This window comes from Pseudopodoces humilis, chromosome 23 (genome assembly GCF_049639895.1).
Source record: "Pseudopodoces humilis isolate 2021_Gansu_Grassland_sample_001 chromosome 23, ASM4963989v1, whole genome shotgun sequence".
Taxonomy (NCBI): domain Eukaryota; kingdom Metazoa; phylum Chordata; class Aves; order Passeriformes; family Paridae; genus Pseudopodoces; species Pseudopodoces humilis.
Genome location: NC_142222.1, coordinates 1232963 through 1249680, shown reverse-complemented (window position 1 = coordinate 1249680; position 16718 = coordinate 1232963). Strand labels below are relative to the sequence as shown.

The 16718-nt window shown below is 53.5% G+C and overlaps 1 protein-coding gene across 1 annotated transcript; it reads left to right on the top strand.

The window, feature by feature from the left end:
- The first annotated feature begins 3087 nt into the window (after positions 1-3087).
- SRSF1 (serine and arginine rich splicing factor 1) lies at positions 3088-4882 on the top strand. Its single transcript, XM_005525669.3, has 4 exons — positions 3088-3545; positions 3743-3927; positions 4155-4327; positions 4580-4882. The coding sequence occupies exons 1-4, from the start codon at positions 3352-3354 to the stop codon at positions 4772-4774; spliced, it is 747 nt and encodes a 248-aa protein (XP_005525726.1). The 5' UTR covers positions 3088-3351; the 3' UTR covers positions 4775-4882.
- The last annotated feature ends 11836 nt before the right edge of the window (positions 4883-16718 follow it).

The following is a 16718-nucleotide window of genomic DNA, read 5'->3' as shown; positions in this document are numbered from 1 at the left end:
GTGAAATGCCAAGGAAACCCCTCCAGCAGCAGATTTCAAAGGACTGTTACAGGAGGGAAATGGCAAGTTTGGACAATTTATTGCTCAGTTCTCAAAAAAAAACCACATTATAACTTCAGATGCCTCTTAAAAAACCGACCCTTTTCTCCCAAACAATCTGAGCTTTGATGAACTGTTATTTTGCAACACAGTAAGATTAGTCAGGACTAATCCCAGCTGGATTGCTCTGTAGCAAGGATGAGGACAAACAGGTTCTCTGTGACAGAGCTGGGCGATGACAGGCCATGGGCCACAGTCCCAGCCCTGCAGCTCTGCTTGGGAAACTCCTGCTTCCCAAGCTTCATCAGGAACAACAATAAGCCATGATGTTATATGGGTAATATTTGCATTATTCTCCCTTGGAAAGCCCTAGTTTCCATTGCTCCCATTTTGAGAACAAAAACTTGTCATTTTACAGTAGTTGGCATCTTTTTTTTTTTAGCAAGGTTATTTGCCTTTTCCTTCCCAGTAATTTATTTTCTACATAACTTATTAATTCCCCACATATGTGTTTTGATAGGAAGCCAAAAATTACTCTGAGAAATAAGTGCTGTGCAGCATATCCAACTAAACACTCCACTGATAACACAGACCTAAGGAAGGTAATGAGGAAGAAAACATCTAATACTTCTATAAAGAGACACTTCATTAAGGTAATTAAGAGAATCATTTAAAGCAGTTATGAGGATTATTCAGACACAAAAGAAATTATGCAACGGGGTTTTCACCAAGCAGGCAAACTTACTATTGGTTTATGATGCCTTTAAGAATAACTTTCCATGGTTTTAATAAGTTTTTGAAAATAGAGACTCATTTCTTGGCAAAGGATAGAGATTCCCTACACCTGGGAAAGGCATAATCAGGATCTTTGTAGGGTTTGTTTTGTTGTTTTTGTATTTGGGTTTTTTTTGTGGGAAGGGGACTTGTTGGGGTTTTTTAATATCACAGAAAGGTTTGGGTTGGGAGGGGCCTTAAAGCTCACCCAGTTCCACCCCCTGCCATGGGCAGGGACACCTTCCACTGTCCCAGGCTGCTCCAAATCTTGTCCAGCCTGGCCTTGGACACTTCCAGGGACCACAGAATCCCTGAATCATAGGCTGGAAAAGACCTCCAAGATCACTGAGTCCAATCCTTGACCCATCACCACCCTGTTCACCCAGACCACCCCACTGAGTGCCACGTCCTGACATTCCTTGGACACTCCCAGGGATGGGAACTCCAAAAGGGGTTTCTTCTGAGCTGGCAAGTAACTGAACAGTTTGTTAAATTGTGAGTAGCTTGCTAAATAATCTTAAAACCCCATTATTTCCCCCAAATCACCCACTGAAGTTACATAGATCCTCACAGGCACTGCACTCGCTGCTCACCACGTTGTGTTCCACTACAAAAGGAACTGCAAAACCCTAAAATTCTGTCACACATGCAGAACATCCCAGGCAGCTGGGAATTTACCCTTTGCCTATTGTGAAGATGGGCTCTCACCCCACCTCTCTGCTGTCATTTAATCCCTTGGTGACCCAACAGGGACATTCCTTGTTCAAAACCCTGGAGCAGAGGCATCGCTGCCTCTCAGGGATCTCTCATCCTCCTCCTCAGGGAGAGAAAAAGCAGCATTTGTAACAGCCACACAGGTTGTGATGTTATCCTGAAAATACTTCCCTGTCAGCCGCCGGATTGCTGTTTTTCCAGAGGAATATGCATTTTTCATTAACATGTGAAAAATGAGGGCAGCATGATGGGCTCCAAGAGAGAGCCAGGAGGCATTTTTCACAATCCCTTAATTAACTCATGAGCCTAAAAGGGTTTTCTCCACTCCCCAACACTGTTTTAACCCCTCATGGTGGTTTCAGTGACCAAACCTCTCCAGCACCACATTTGTGCTGATACAAACACCCAGGGATCAATCAATGAGACACCTAGATTCCACAAGATCATTTATTTCAGTATTTTTTTGCACAACCTCACATTTTTGTATCATCTCGTGGGCAGGGCACACTGAAATGGTTTCTCCCTTGAAAGCTGCTTTAACACATCTGTGAGGGCTTTGTGACAATGCAGAGTACTCCACTGTAAATATAAAGTGTCTTTATCCAAATTACAATTTTATAAACATATTTGGATATTATTGTACTGATTCTTCCCCAGGATATCCTTTTTTGCCTTATTTTGAGTCTGTTTTTCACATGACCCTACATTAAACCTTCATAAATGCACAGTACACAATGTTCTTCTGCAGCAGCACGCAGCCCTCAGCAGTGTTCCCAAATGTATCCACTTGGGATGCGACTTTGCCTCAATTATTAAGGCTTTTTGTTCCTCCACTTTTATTAACTTAGGCACCAACTCAAGTTCATTCTTAAAGTTTGTTTTGCCCAAGCTCGTCACGCTCAGCTGCAAATGCTGGATGCAAAAGCCCCCAGGAACCATCCTAGGGGTTCAGGACTGCAAAAACACACCGCGAGCGGTGGGAAAACCCCAAACCCGAGATTTAAAGCCGGACTTGAGCTGCTGAAGGCGATGTGTGAGCTCGGGGCCCGTCTCGCTACCCGTGCCCCGGGGCGGCCATTTTGGGTCCTGCCCTCCGGGCAGCGAGCAGAGCTTTGCTCCGTTCCCCGAGGCACGGCACACCGGGACAGAGCACTGAACGCGGCGCTGCGGCCCTTCGGCCACGGCGGGGACACAGCGGGGACACGGCGGGGACACCCGGGGGACACGGCGGGCACCGTCCGCGCCATCCCCGCGGTGCATTGTGGGAGGCGCCCCCCCCTCGGCGCCCAGCGCGCCCGCCGTCCCGCGCAGTGCATTGTGGGGCGCGCCCTCCCCGGCCGGGCCTAAAGGCGCGGGGCGCCGCACCGGACGTGACGTCACGCAGCCTCCGCTGTTTAAGCCGTTGCCGGGAGGCGCGTCTTTCTCCTGCCGCGGGGAACGGCGGCTCCCCAGAGTGTAACTGAGCTCCCGCAGCCTCGCTTCCCACAGCTGCGCCACCCGCACGGACTCAGCTTCTCCGGAGCGGCGAGAACAGAGGGACTACTTTGCGGTGGAACCGCGCCTGCGCGGGGCGGAAGAGCGAGGGCGCGGCGGCAGACGCGTGCGCTGCTGGCCCGCCGTGAGTGCGGGCGGTGCTGCGGCCGGTGCTGCGTCCCGGGGTGAGATCGGTGCGCGCAGAGGCAGCGCGAGCGGAGCCGCGGGCGCCATTTTGAAGCGGCGGTCGGGGGAGGTGACGAGCGCTCCGAGAGCCCGGCCCGGCCCCGCCACCGCCGCCCCGCGCCGCCCGCACCGCCCCGCGCCGCCGCAAACATTGCCGACCTCGCCATGTCCGGCGGCGGCGTCATCCGCGGCCCGGCCGGCAACAACGACTGCCGCATCTACGTGGGGAACCTGCCCCCCGACATCCGCACCAAGGACATCGAGGACGTGTTCTACAAGTACGGCGCCATCCGCGACATCGACTTGAAGAACCGCCGCGGAGGCCCGCCCTTCGCCTTCGTCGAGTTTGAGGACCCCAGGTGAGACCCTTCTGGCGCTGCCCTGGGCCCCAGAGCCCCGGCGGAGCCGCCGCCGCCCGCCCGGGAGCATCGCCGCGCGCCTGGGCCGCGCTAACGGGGCCTGGAGAGGCGGCGGCCGGGGAGAGGCGGGCGGGAAGCGGGAACAAAGGCGGGCGGTGCGGCGGCCGCGCTCACCGCCCACCCCGTGCCGCCCGCAGGGACGCGGAGGACGCCGTCTACGGGCGGGACGGCTACGACTACGATGGGTATCGCCTCCGCGTGGAGTTCCCTCGGAGCGGCCGCGGCACCGGCAGAGGCGGCGGCGGCGGCGGAGGGGGAGGAGCCCCCCGGGGCAGGTACGGCCCCCCGTCCCGGCGCTCGGAGTACAGAGTGATCGTCTCGGGTGAGTCATTGCTCATTCTCAGCCTAAGTGCTCCCCCGGGGTCCTGCAGGCGCGGTGCTGCTGCGAGCTTCTCCTTAAAAAGCATCGCCCCGTGTGCTTCGGGAGGGGAGGAGTGGTGTCCCCCCGATGCCGAGGGCTCCTCTCCTTTGCTGCGCCTGCTGCAGATGCTGTAAAGAGGAGGTGAGCCTCTAATCCGGTTTTAAAGTCACGTCTTGGTTTTTCTGTAGGGCTGCCTCCAAGTGGAAGTTGGCAGGATTTAAAGGATCACATGCGTGAAGCAGGTGATGTATGTTATGCTGATGTTTTCCGAGATGGCACTGGTGTCGTGGAGTTTGTGCGGAAGGAAGACATGACCTACGCTGTGCGAAAGCTGGATAACACTAAATTTAGATCTCACGAGGTAGGTATCACACTTTCTTTGGCCAGAAATTGGATACAAGGGGCTTAACAGTAGGATTTGAAGGTAAGGAACGTGTGGTGTTCATTGTTTGGTTACAAAGCAGCTAAATAAGTGTGTGGTCAGGCTGGACATAGACGTGTAAGCTCTGCTGTCTGTCCCGGCCGTAGTAACGCTGTCTGCAGTCTGTCAGCATGCCTGAAACATGGCCCTGAAGCCTCGACGTTTCAATCGAAAGTTCTGTCTATTCAATAGGGAGAAACTGCCTACATCCGTGTTAAAGTTGATGGCCCAAGAAGCCCAAGCTATGGAAGATCTCGGTCCCGCAGCCGTAGTCGTAGCAGGAGCCGTAGTCGAAGCAACAGCAGAAGCCGCAGTTATTCCCCAAGAAGAAGCAGAGGATCTCCACGCTACTCTCCCCGCCACAGCAGATCCCGATCTCGTACATAAACATCACTCTAGCTCTGATCTTTTTGTAGAACCCCATGTTGTACACAGTTTTCCTTTACTTAGTACAGTCTTTCATTTTTTTTTTAAATTCCAACTGTTTTACTCAAATTGGCTGAAGTTGTTGAATTGCATTCTTGTGTAAAATCCCTAGTGAGTATTTGCTCCTCCACACCGACATTCCCCTCCTGTCTTTGGTAAATTGTATTTTAATTGCTGTCAGTCAGGATTGTTCCGGTTTAGTTCTAGTTCAATACCAACATTCTTGGAGCTGTGGTATTGCTGTGTAAATGTCTCAGTGTTGCGCTGTGGTCGAGACGAGCTGGGGATGTTGGGATGTTTGTGGCTAACTTGTCTCTTCTGCGGGATCTTACATTTTATCTTGCCTTTTCGTGTGTCTTTCTGTAGACATATCTGAAGAGATGGATTAAGAATGCTTTGGATTAAAGGATTGTGGAGCACATGTCAATCATTTTAGGATTGTCAAAAGGAGGATTGAGGAGGATCAGATCAATAATGGAGGCAATGGTATGACTCCAAGTGCTATTGTCACAGATGAACTTGGCAGTATTGACCTTATACTGAGAGACAGGGGAATTGAGACCGAGCACCTACGTGTCCCCACGTGTCGCTTCAGGCATGTTCTCGTGACCGCAGGCTGCGATTGCTCTTCTCTTTTAAAACTTCCTTTTCTGGGGGGGCAATTGTGGCCAAATCCCTGCTTTTGTAATTCTCTATTCCATTCTAGTTTTTTAAAGGAATAACCGGGGCCGGGGGGGGAGTATTGGTTTATTTGTCCCGCAGCGTTTGGTTACAAGTGTCCATGTCCGTAGTATCCGTACACTTGTAGTAGAACTTGCAATCAGAGTATAATATCAATACTGCTAAAATCTGCATGTCCTCTGTGTGACTGATACAGCGTGGCTGTTGCATTTTTATAAGTACCAGAATGAAAGCAAAATAAAAATAGCAAACCTAGTGGGGAATAGTTTAAGTCTCAGCCCTTCCCCCTCAGACTAATTCACGATTGACTCACGATCCGTGTGAAAACACTGATTGTTAACGTTCCCTCCAGCTGGGAGTGCAGCTGTAGTCCAGCCATTCCATAGTAGGTGGATAGACCTAGCAGTTAAAGCTTTTCCAGTTTAGTAAAACCATTTTTTACAACCACAAAACCTCGTACCCACCAATGCGCTGAGTATGTTGGCATTTCCAGTTGACATATTGTAAATATTTACAATGTTTCCTCCAAATAGTAATTAACATTTCTAAAGAAATTATCTGAGCATCACCATTGGAAAGTTTGTTTTGGGGAATTGATAGTTATTACTGTACATCTGAATTAATTGATGGCAAACATAACTGATCATTCCCCAGAATCCTATTTTTTCATTACAGTATCTAACTTTTTGCCTCCTCTTTTTTGGTTTTGCTGGTTATAAAGGTTTGGATTGGAGAGGGCTCACTGGATCCCAATCCTTGGAGCTGGATCATTGGATTCAAATCATAATGTGGATAGGATAGGGAGGCTGAATTACAAGGATTCATGGAGCGGGATCAAATTACCAGGAACATAGGAGTGGATTCCTGCCCCAACCAAACCGCATTCGTGTGGATTTTTTTATTCAACTCAATTGGCTATTCCAAAGATATTTTTTTTCCTATTTTTGACGATTGGAGCCCTTAAGATGCACGATGGAGTTTTGCATTTTTTTGGTAAAAGGAGCAAAGCGAGGACCTGGAGAGGTACGCTGGAGCAATCTCCTTGGAAGGATTCAGCACGAGTAGATGGTAAACCTTAAAGGGGAAAAAGGGGGGTTTGTTTAAAAAAAATAAAAGTAAATAAGTCATTTCTCTAAATTTAAAGACCAAAATTGGAGTTAAAGATGACGTAGGTGTCAATTGGCCGTTGCTTTTTTTTCTTTGACAAATAAAATTTTTACAAAAACACTCCCCGTGTCATCGTTGGTCGCAGAGTCTCGTCCTCGCCCGCCGCCCTCGCGTTGGGGAGCCGGACAAAAGCCTTTTGTGTGGAACAGAGCCGGGAGTGTTCCGCAGGAAGCGTCCATGTTTGAGCTTCTCCTCAATAAAGGATCAGTTCCCTGGGAAATGGGTGGAATTTAGTAGTTGGGGAGGGGAAAAGAATGAATTCTCCCTGCTTAAAGGAGGGAGCATTGGGTGTTGGTAGGAGATCACATGGGGAAAATGGATTTATGGGCTTGTCCTGGGGATAAATGGGGCAGGACTGGTCTGTGTGGCCATTACTGGTGTGGGAGGATGGAGCAGGAGCTGGGGTCCTGTGTGAGTGTTCCTTGAGCTGTGGGCATGGGATTGCAGCCCTGTGGCACCTGTGGCCAGGCTGGCCCAGGGCACCTGCCCCTGTGGGCTACATGCCCAAAGGAGGCCGTGGCACTGGGGAAGGTGAGTGGCTGTTGCTGGAGAAGTTGGTGAGGATGTGGGAAATGGGGGCAGTGGGGGCTCTGTGGCAACAAAGGTGAAGTTTGGCCCAAAAACCCCAAAGTGCTGGGAATTGCCCTGGTCCAGCACAGGCAGTGAAGGAAGCTGAAAGTGATTTCAAAGGGTACAGGTGTGCTCAGGGTGTTTCACAACCTGAAGAGATTGGTGTGCCAGGACTGGAGTGTGGAGAGGATTCCTCTGCAAAGCACGCACGGGCAGGAGGGGTGAAGGACCCTGGCACACCCAAGGGATCACTGTCCCCCCTTACAGGTTTTAGTTCTGAGCCAGGGAGTCCAGGAAGAGCTGGTGCCTCTAAGGTTCACCAGGATCTCATGGATATCTGGAACACCGATTTCAGGGGCAGTTCAGCTGAGTAGGACGTGGAATTCCCTGTACGAGGTGTGTGCTGGAGGCTCAGGAAGGCTGTAACTCGGAATTCCCTGTACGAGGTGTGTGCTGGAGGCTCAGGAAGGTTGTAACTCGGAATTCCCTGTACGAGGTGTGTGCTGGAGGCTCAGGAAGGCTGTAACTCGGAATTCCCTGTACGAGGTGTGTGCTGGAGGCTCAGGAAGGCTGTAACTCGGAATTCCCTGTACGAGGTGTGTGCTGGAGGCTCAGGAAGGTTGTAACTCGGAATTCCCTGTACGAGGTGTGTGCTGGAGGCTCAGGAAGGCTGTAATTTGTCAAGCCTGCTTCTGGCACCAGGGAGCCAGTGGGTGCAGCATGTGCTCCAAGTCTCACCTGTGTGTGGAGTGGGAACTACCTGAGGATTGTTTGCTCCTGAGATTATCTCAGTGGTTTGGATCACCCTGTGGATGCTCCGGGAGGGCACTGCCAGGAAGAAGAGGTGGGAATGCAGTGTTCTCTACTTGGGGCTTTGTGGAGTGTTCCTGGAGTCCACCTTCCTGGAGAGCTTCTGCCACGGAGTCTGTGGCGGGGACCGCACCTCTGGCAGAAGGTGCAATCCTCCCTGTGGTGTGGAGAGGCTGCCTTTCCATTTCACCTGGAGAATGGGCAGGAACAGAGCACTCCTGGATTCTTTCTCCTGGCTTTCCCCCTCCAAGGGGAGAGCTCGGGTCACCCAAGGAGGAGCTGCTGGTCTCTTCCAGCCCCAGCATCACCCACTCATTTTGTTCTCTGTGTCCCAGCTGTGGTGTTTGTGAAACACTTTGAGATCATGTAATAAACCAGTTCCCAGTGTGGAGCTCTCCCACATTCCCTTTTTTCCTGTAAAATTGTTTCTGTCGCCGTGATGCGAGCAGCCAGCCAGGCAGTGCTGGAGCAGGGAAACCACAGGGTGAAGCAAGGCTTTCCCCAAGTGCCCTGTGTTTTAATTTCAGATTCTGATCCAGAGTGTTCCACCATCCTCAGGGGGAACATCATGTTCTCTGATTGACATAAAATAGAGGAATTAAATTAATATCTCAGAAATGTGCTATGAACCAGGTTTGACAGCATTAGGAGAAGTTAACTGGAGGAGGCTGTGCCTCCTGACACACTCTCAGTTTTTAATTATACCACGTTATGAGTTCATTAACATTGTGACAGAGGTGCTGAGGAGTCGGTGAGTTTTGGGAGCAACACTCGTGCCTGGCACAACCCGTGGAGCCTGGTGCCGTCTCTTTTGCCCTTCAGCTTCCCCAAGGGTGAAAGTGAATCTGAGTAAGTGCCTGTTTGACTTCCCCCGTGGGAAATCTGCTTCCTGGGAGCCATCCACTCACCCAGCTGGGGCTGGTGGGTGAAGCTGGCACTGATTTTAATATCCTATAATCACGTTTTAGGATTTTAATATCCTATAATAACGATGCATTAGTGGGAATGGGCTGGCTGCAGGCAGGCAGCCCACGGTGGCTGTTCCACCAGCACCTTTTCCGGGCAGGTATTTGCTAGGATTTCAACATATGCCAGCCAAGGCACCAGGTGTCTTCTTTCATGAACATGTTCTTCCTGAAATGAAGTGTTTTGAGATTCCGTTCTCCCTGAAGAAGGTGGGAAGGGGTAGGGAAATGGAATCGCCTTTGTTAAAGCAGAGAGGACATCCGAGCGTAACCCCCTCTCCTAAATCCTTTCTCCACCCCGAAGCAGGTGGGTTTGTGCTGCACAGCGAGCAGGCAGCGTTCCCTCCCCGCTGCTTCTCCCCGGCAGCGCTGGCTGAGCCGCGCCGCTCCTGCGGGGATCTGCCTGTTGCGATGCTCCTGCGCTGCCATAGTGCCGCTTTGTTGGTACAACTGAGGCCGATTGTGCGCCCCGGGGCTGCGTGGCCCCTCTGGGCCGCCCTGGGCCGTGCAGCTGCCCGGCAGCCCGGCCCGATACTGCCTTCATTGTGCCAGCACTTCGGGAAAGCGCCCTGGAGAGGGAGGGAATCTCTTCTTAATTGCACATCGTCCTGATAGCCCCGGACTTAATAAACCCAACACTAGCTCTGAAATAGAAACGGTTAGAAAAGCTGTGGTTTCTCCCAGAAACCACAGTTTGGGGTTTTGGGTTCTTTTTTCTTTTCTTGTTGTTTGTTTGGGGTGTTTTTTCCTAACAGAAACTTCTGCTTTAGTACAGGGGATTCTTTAGTTGATCTGTGCGAGCTGGTTGTGCCGTGAGGTTTCTTGCTCCTGATAACAGCAGAGTTTTTAGCTGTGCAGCAAAATTAGAGTCATTTCTAGATTGGCTTAAAAGAGCCCCAGCTTTGGTGAGAGTCCCCCACGTCGAGTGCAGAATGATCCTCGCTGCACCTGCACGGGAAGAGCAGCTTATCTGGAATTGCAGTTGGAGCAGTTTCAAATACAAAACTGAATTATTAGGGAAAATGAAGATTCCAGGCAGGTCCCTGTGTAATAAATGTTCCTTAAAACCCCTCTCCCACACGCCTGAAGGTGAGTTAGTGATGTGCCTGTTGCATGGTCCCTGCAGTGCTTTGTCCTACCCCAGCGGAGCTGAGGGACAGGATGGGCACAGAGCCTGGCAGAGCTGCGGGATGGGATGGGCACAGAGCCCAGCAGAGCTGCGGGATGGGCACAGAGCCTGGCAGAGCTGCGGGATGGGATGGGCACAGAGCCCAGCAGAGCTGCGGGATGGGCACAGAGCCTGGCAGAGCTGCGGGATGGGATGGGCACAGAGCCTGGCAGAGCTGCGGGATGGGCACAGAGCCTGGCAGAGCTGCGGGATGGGATGGGCACAGAGCCCAGCAGAACTGCGGGATGGGATGGGCACAGAGCCCAGCAGAGCTGCGGGATGGGATGGGCACAGAGCCTGGCAGAGCTGCGGGATGGGATGGGCACAGAGCCCAGCAGAGCTGCGGGATGGGATGGGCACAGAGCCTGGCAGAGCTGCAGGACAGGGTGGGCACAGAGCCTGGCAGAGCTGTGGGACAGGATGGGCATGGAGCAGGGCAGAGCTGAAGGATGGGATGGGCACAGAGCCTGGCAGAACTGCAGGATGGTCCTGGAGTGCAGCAGAGCCACAGGACAGGCACGGAGCCTGGCAGAGCTGCGGGACAGGGCAGGCACAGAGCCCGGCAGAGCCGCAGGACGGGCTGCAGCCTCTCCTGGCGCTCTCTGTTTGCTCCTGGGTGCCGAGGGGGACCTGGCTCAGCTCTGCGTCCCCTCCCGCCCGGCGGGCTGGGTGGATGTGCCTCTTGCAGAGCCATTAACATAATTTTATGCACTAATTTGTGTAATCATTAAAGAGTCGAGCAGGGCATTGTTCACATGAGTAATTACCTCTATATTCTAATAGCTCTAATTCATCCTTTTAGTGAGTTTCGTGTTTCAGTGACTCAGCCACGATTCACGCTTCGGGTCCTGTATTTTTTTAAGAAATGCCCGTTTCTCGCATGACTTGGTTGCCCTCTGCGCAGCTGATGACGTGACAGATCCTGACGAGCTCAAAGCACGCGGATGCCGACCTGGGAAGATTTGCCAGCGTGGATCCGGAGCTCTGGGGCTGCCTGCATCCCACGGGGTGCTTGACTGGCTGGGATGCTGCGGAGAGCAGCTGCCAGTGGAAATTTGAACATGAAAAACTTGGCAGTTTGCTGAACTCTGGGTATTTTCCTTCTGACAAAAGGGCAGGGCTGTATTTTTGTAGTGATTTTTGATACAAGATGAAACACTGGGAAAATATTCCGATGTGCAGATTCTGGATCCATTGATTCTCCATCCTCACACGTGCGTGCCCCTACAAAGGGCACAGGCAGGAGGGAGGGCATGGGGAGCATCATTTTCTGCCTGATTTGCAGGATGACACAGGGTATTTTCCCGACGGCACCGAAATTCATTTGAGGCAGAGCTGCCTGCTACCACCAAAGGTTTTGTTTCCTCCTTGGAAACGTGGAGCAAAGTTGGTTCCTTGGCCAGTGAGAGCGGGGATGCTCTGCCCGAGGCTCCTGCCAGCACTGCATGCTCATCCCTGTGGGATCAGCTGAGCGATGCAGATGAATGCACAAACATTGATTATTTTGGAGACAATCCATAACTGCCAAATGAGATTAAACACCACCCAGGTCCCAGAAAAAAATAAAAGTAAATAGCAAAGAATAAAGAAAATGGGGCACAGCATTGGCAAATGGTCCTGAGGGACCATCTAGCCGAGTATTAATCCCTGCCATCCCCATCCCTGAAGGATTTCAGAGCTCTCTGCTGCTATTAATCGCAGCAGCCCTGCAGGGAAGGTAATGCAGCATTATCCGTGTTTTCCAGCTGTGGCTGGGGAGGAGGGAAGCAGCCGGCTCGGCCAAGCTTTGCCGTGTGTCAGTGAAAGATCAGGGATTAGCGTTAGGATTTCCTCGCTGGCTCGGCTGCTCTAATTCAGCGGTGATGTTTTTCCCTAAATGCACTGACCTTATGTGCCTGCCGCTGCACATGCCGTGCCCGGGAGAAGCCAGGGCAGACGGTGGGAAGGGGAGCAAGGCAGGAGCGGATATTTCCCTGCAGTCCTTGGCCCCGCAGGAATTATTACTAAAAATGGTCACTGGTGATTAACCGGAGCAATGCGCTGCTAAGTAATTGGTACGAGCTCTGGCTCGGGAAGTTTTTAAATCAAACTGGGAAACAGTTTTCCTGGAGAGCAGCAGAGTTCAGCAGGTTCAAAGGCAGAGTGCTGAGGGCAGCGCGGGGCAGGGGGTGAGCAGGGGTCGGGGAGCACTTGCCAGGAGGGCTCTGAAATGTCCCGTGCGAGACAGAAAGAGCTGTGATCTCGTGTCTGTGCACACCCTGTACATCGGAAGGACACACAGGAGCTGTGGCTGCCCCATCCATCCCTGGAAGTGTTTAAGGACGGGGCTTGGAGCAACCTGGTCGAGTGGGAGGTGTCCCTGCCCTTGGCAGGGGGGTGGAACTGATCTTCAGTATCCCCTCCAGCCCAAACCATTCCACGGTTCTAGGGTTTGGTGTGAATCGGGGGCAATCCCCACCATGAGACAGCAGTGCCCGGCTCTGCTCCCCCGTGTGCGGCTGTCCCGGGGTGTCCCCCGTGTGTCCCCGCAGCGCCAGAGATGAGCAGGGACACGGACCCTGCCAGCAGCATCCCCGGGGCCGCCGTGGGGCGGCTCTTTCCCTCCGTGGGGCAGAGATGACAGCGGCCGTTCTATGGGGAAAAAAAAAAAAAAAAAAAAAAAAAAAGTTGTGACGGAGATTACTAAAATAACAACAAAAAGCCGCTGGGTGCTGGCGGCGTGGGGCAGTGCGGTGCTCAAGGTGCCAAGCAGAGATTAGCCCAGGCACGGCTGAGGACAAGGAGGTGGGAAGAGATAAGGGCACTTCCCGGCGTGCGGCCGCAGGGCTAAACATAGCCCAGGGCTCGCTGTCCCTCGGCCGGAGGAAGCTCCGAGAGCTTCCCGGCGTGTGCTGGGCCCCACCGAGCGCCCGAGCCCCGGGGGAAGGCGGCCAGCCCCTGCCCCGCCGGGCTAAGCCAAGCTCGGGCCGTAGGACAGCGGGAATCAGCCGTGTCCCAGGGACAGGAGACAGTGAGGGATGGGGAGGCAAAGATTAGGGAGGATGAGGAAACCCCAGGAAGGCAGGAAGGGTTTCCCCCCTGGGTTTCCCATGGCAGGTGAGGCAGAGTGGGGGTCAGGGGGCGTGGGAGGTGCAGCAGGGAGGAAGGAGTTCGGGAGCGCTGCAGGGAAGGGAGTGACCATTGCAGGGCGGTTTGCCATGGGAATGCTTTCACCAGGGAATGCCTAAAGCATGGAGTAACCGCGAGGCTTTTCCTGCCTGGCGGGAGTGCGGCCCTCGGGGAGCCCTGAAATGCTGAGTGGTGGGGGCTGGCAGCCAGCTCCGTGCGGAGCCGGGGGTCTCCCCACTGTCACAGCCCTGGCACCACATCCTCCCTGCCCTGGCCATCCCCCTGGCTTCTTCGGCTTCCCTCCCTCCCTCCTTACACATCACCGCAGAGTTTGGGGCTAAACGCAGGAAAGCAGAGCAGGGAGCAGCGCTCGGCCATCCCTGCGAGTCCCAGTGACAGCGCTCCTTCCCCTGGGGCTGCTTCCCCACCGATCGCCGTCCTGCCTTCCAGTGCTCCAGCCGAGCTGGCTGGTAATTTCCTGCATCCTATTTCCCTCTTTTGAAAAGTGAAGCGATGCTCTAATTACGTGAAGGCTCCGGGGCTCTCGGCAGTAGCAGCGCTCCCACCGAGCCCGGGGCCGGCTGGGGGTGGCCCTGGCCCGGCACGGGCAGGGCAGGACATCTCTGCCACCCTCGAGAGCAGGATGGAGACTGGGACTGTGGGCAGCCATCTGGCAAGAGCTTTCCCTTTCCCTTTCCCTTTCCCTTTCCCTTTCCCTTTCCCTTTCCCTTTCCCTTTCCCTTTCCCTTTCCCTTTCCCTTTCCCTTTCCCTTTCCCTTTCCCTTTCCCTTTCCCTTTCCCTTTCCCTTTCCCTTTCCCTTTCCCTTTCCTTTTCCCCATCCATTTTCCTGTCCCTTTCTGTTCCCATTTCCATTTCCCAATGCACAATAAATGGGTTGTCGGTCCCTGCAGCACCGTCCACCCTCCTTTTGCTGTGGGTCAGGGGTGCTCATCCAGCAGGTGCTGGGCAGTGGGAGACCGTGGGATGCTCTCCTGAGGATGCTGGATCATCCCACGGCTCCTCCCAACAGGCACACTCTGCTTCCACACCTGCTTCCCGCAAATGTAATTCACTGTCTCTGTTTAGTGTCCCTGATCTCTTCGAGAGAGAATCGAGGCTGCAAAGAGAGAAACCAGAGAAGACAGAATTTGGGAAGCAGCTGAAGGAAATTGCCTGCGGGGAGCACATTCTCAGCACCATCAGCGCAGCTTATTTACACACTCGAGGGCTCTCAGCCCCACAGAGCTGCGAAATTCAAAGCCTGCTGTGGCACTCGGAGCATGAACAGAAAGGGGTTCCTCTAAAGCTGAAATATTTGACCGCAGTTTCTATTGCAGGTGGTGCAAGCACACGCTGGCCCAGGGAATGGGAGCAGGGACTGTCAGCAGGAGCTGGGGATACGCGGAGCTGGCACCGGGCAGAGCAGGGCTGGGGCAGCAGGGGCAGCTCGGGTGCTGGCCTGTCCCTGGGCAGCCTCCCACCACCAGCCTCGGCACTGGCACTGGAGGCAGGAGACACCCAGCAGCATTCCCTTCCTTCCAAACAACGCGGGAAGCGCCAAGGGAGAAGGAGGGAAGATTTGAGTTTGAAAAGGCAGGAAAGCACAGCCTCGGGACGGTGGTAAATGGGCCACACGGTTCCCAGTGCCCTAGAAATTCCCTGTGCGCCGCACAGCGGGGTGGCTGCCTGCTGATGCTATCGCTGTCCCAGCTCCATGACTAAGGGAGCTGGAAGGTATAAATTAAATAACACAACACTTCAAGCCGCCTGTTATGTGGGTTTGTCCTAAGCAGCGCTGCTTTAATTAAGATGGAGAGTTTACAAATCTAACCTTTGTTTATTCTGCTTTGGGGCATATATAATGTAAATATGTGTTTTCAAACACTGTGGCTTTTTAGACTTCCAGTTATAATTCTGGGTAAAGGAAAGTTCGTCAGGTTTGGCACAGACTTGCCCTTTCTAAATAGAGCTCCTGCGAGTCCTTCCCCCCGGGGGCTCTCAGCGCCTCGGCTCGCTCTGCTCCCAACCCGGCTCTGGGCTGGGATGTGTAAAAGAGGCACTGCCGAGAGGGAAGTGGGTTCCAACTCCGTTTCCCTCTCATCTGACTTAGCTGTGAGTCTCACAGGTTTTGTTTCTGTGTCCCCCCTCGGTCCTTTAGCTGTGAAAACAAGAACAGAGTTTAGGCGGCTACGTGCTCGTCGGGATTTCTCCGATGAGTCAGTGATACGCTTGGGTAGTTTTCTTAGCCTTTAATTGAAGTGAGTGTGAGCCCTTAACAAAGAGCTCTCCCAAGTCTTCCTTAATAAGCGTTAACAAAAATAACTGAGCGACCGGGAGGGAAATAACCAGGGGCGGCAGTGGTGTCCCCTCTCCTCGAACGTGGGGTTCCTGCGGGCTCTCCTGAGGGCAGGAACACAGGGCAGGACAGGGACACGGGCTGCACTGAGGGTGATCCAGCTGATCCCGCGCCACGGCTGGGAAAAACATCTGCGATGAGCACAGACCATCTCCAGGCGAGCCGGGCTGGTGGAGTGCTGCACTGGCAAACCCCTTTGGCTCTTTTTTTTGGTCTGTTTTTCTCAGTTTCTGCTTCTGCAGAGCATGGGCACTATCTTGCAGAGCTCTGCTGTGGTGCAGACGGTGGGGTCAAAACCAAGCAGACTCCAAACTCCCTGAGGCAGACGGACCCTTGGAGCCACAGGTGCTCCCAAGCAGGCTGGGCCACTCCAGGCAGCCAAGCCCCTGGGCACTTAGTCACAAACTTCCCTCTGGGGTCACAAGGCTGAGAAACTCTTTTTTGTTTCAAATGCAAACACATTTTGACATAACCACTTGACTCTGGCACTGGAGTTTCAAGGAAAAAAGCCTGAGAGGCGTGAAAGAACCGCAGGCATCTCTCGGAACAGAACGAAGACTGTTTTGCAATGCTCTTGGAAGGTGAAGAAATGCCTGGGGAGGGCTGAGGAGCAGCGCTGCAGGAGCCAGGTGACCTGCCCAACGCTGCACAAAGCCACAGCTGAGCCGGCGGGCCGAGTGTCCCCGGGTCTCTGCTCTGTCCCCACTGTCCCTCCTCCCTGCTGGGCCGGGGTTTCGCTGAGCTGTGGCTTCAGGACCGGCCTTTGCATTATCTGTAACAGGAGACAAGAAAAACCACCCGGGTGTCCCATAGGGGAGGAAGTCACAGGGGCCAAATTTAGCCCTGCACGCTGCAGCCAGGGCGCCTCGGCCGCTTCTTGCCGCGCCTGGTGCTGCCGAGGCCTCAGATGCTCAGCGGGGATCCAGGCCTGAGCAAAGAGGATTGACCAGAGCTGGGGGAAAATAAATAATCAAGTGCTGTAAGCCTGTTTTCATCTCCCCAGTGCCGGGGAAGGCGAGGGGAAGTCAGGATTAAAACCCCCTTCTGTGACAGTGTTAAACCTGCCATACTCAGGTGTA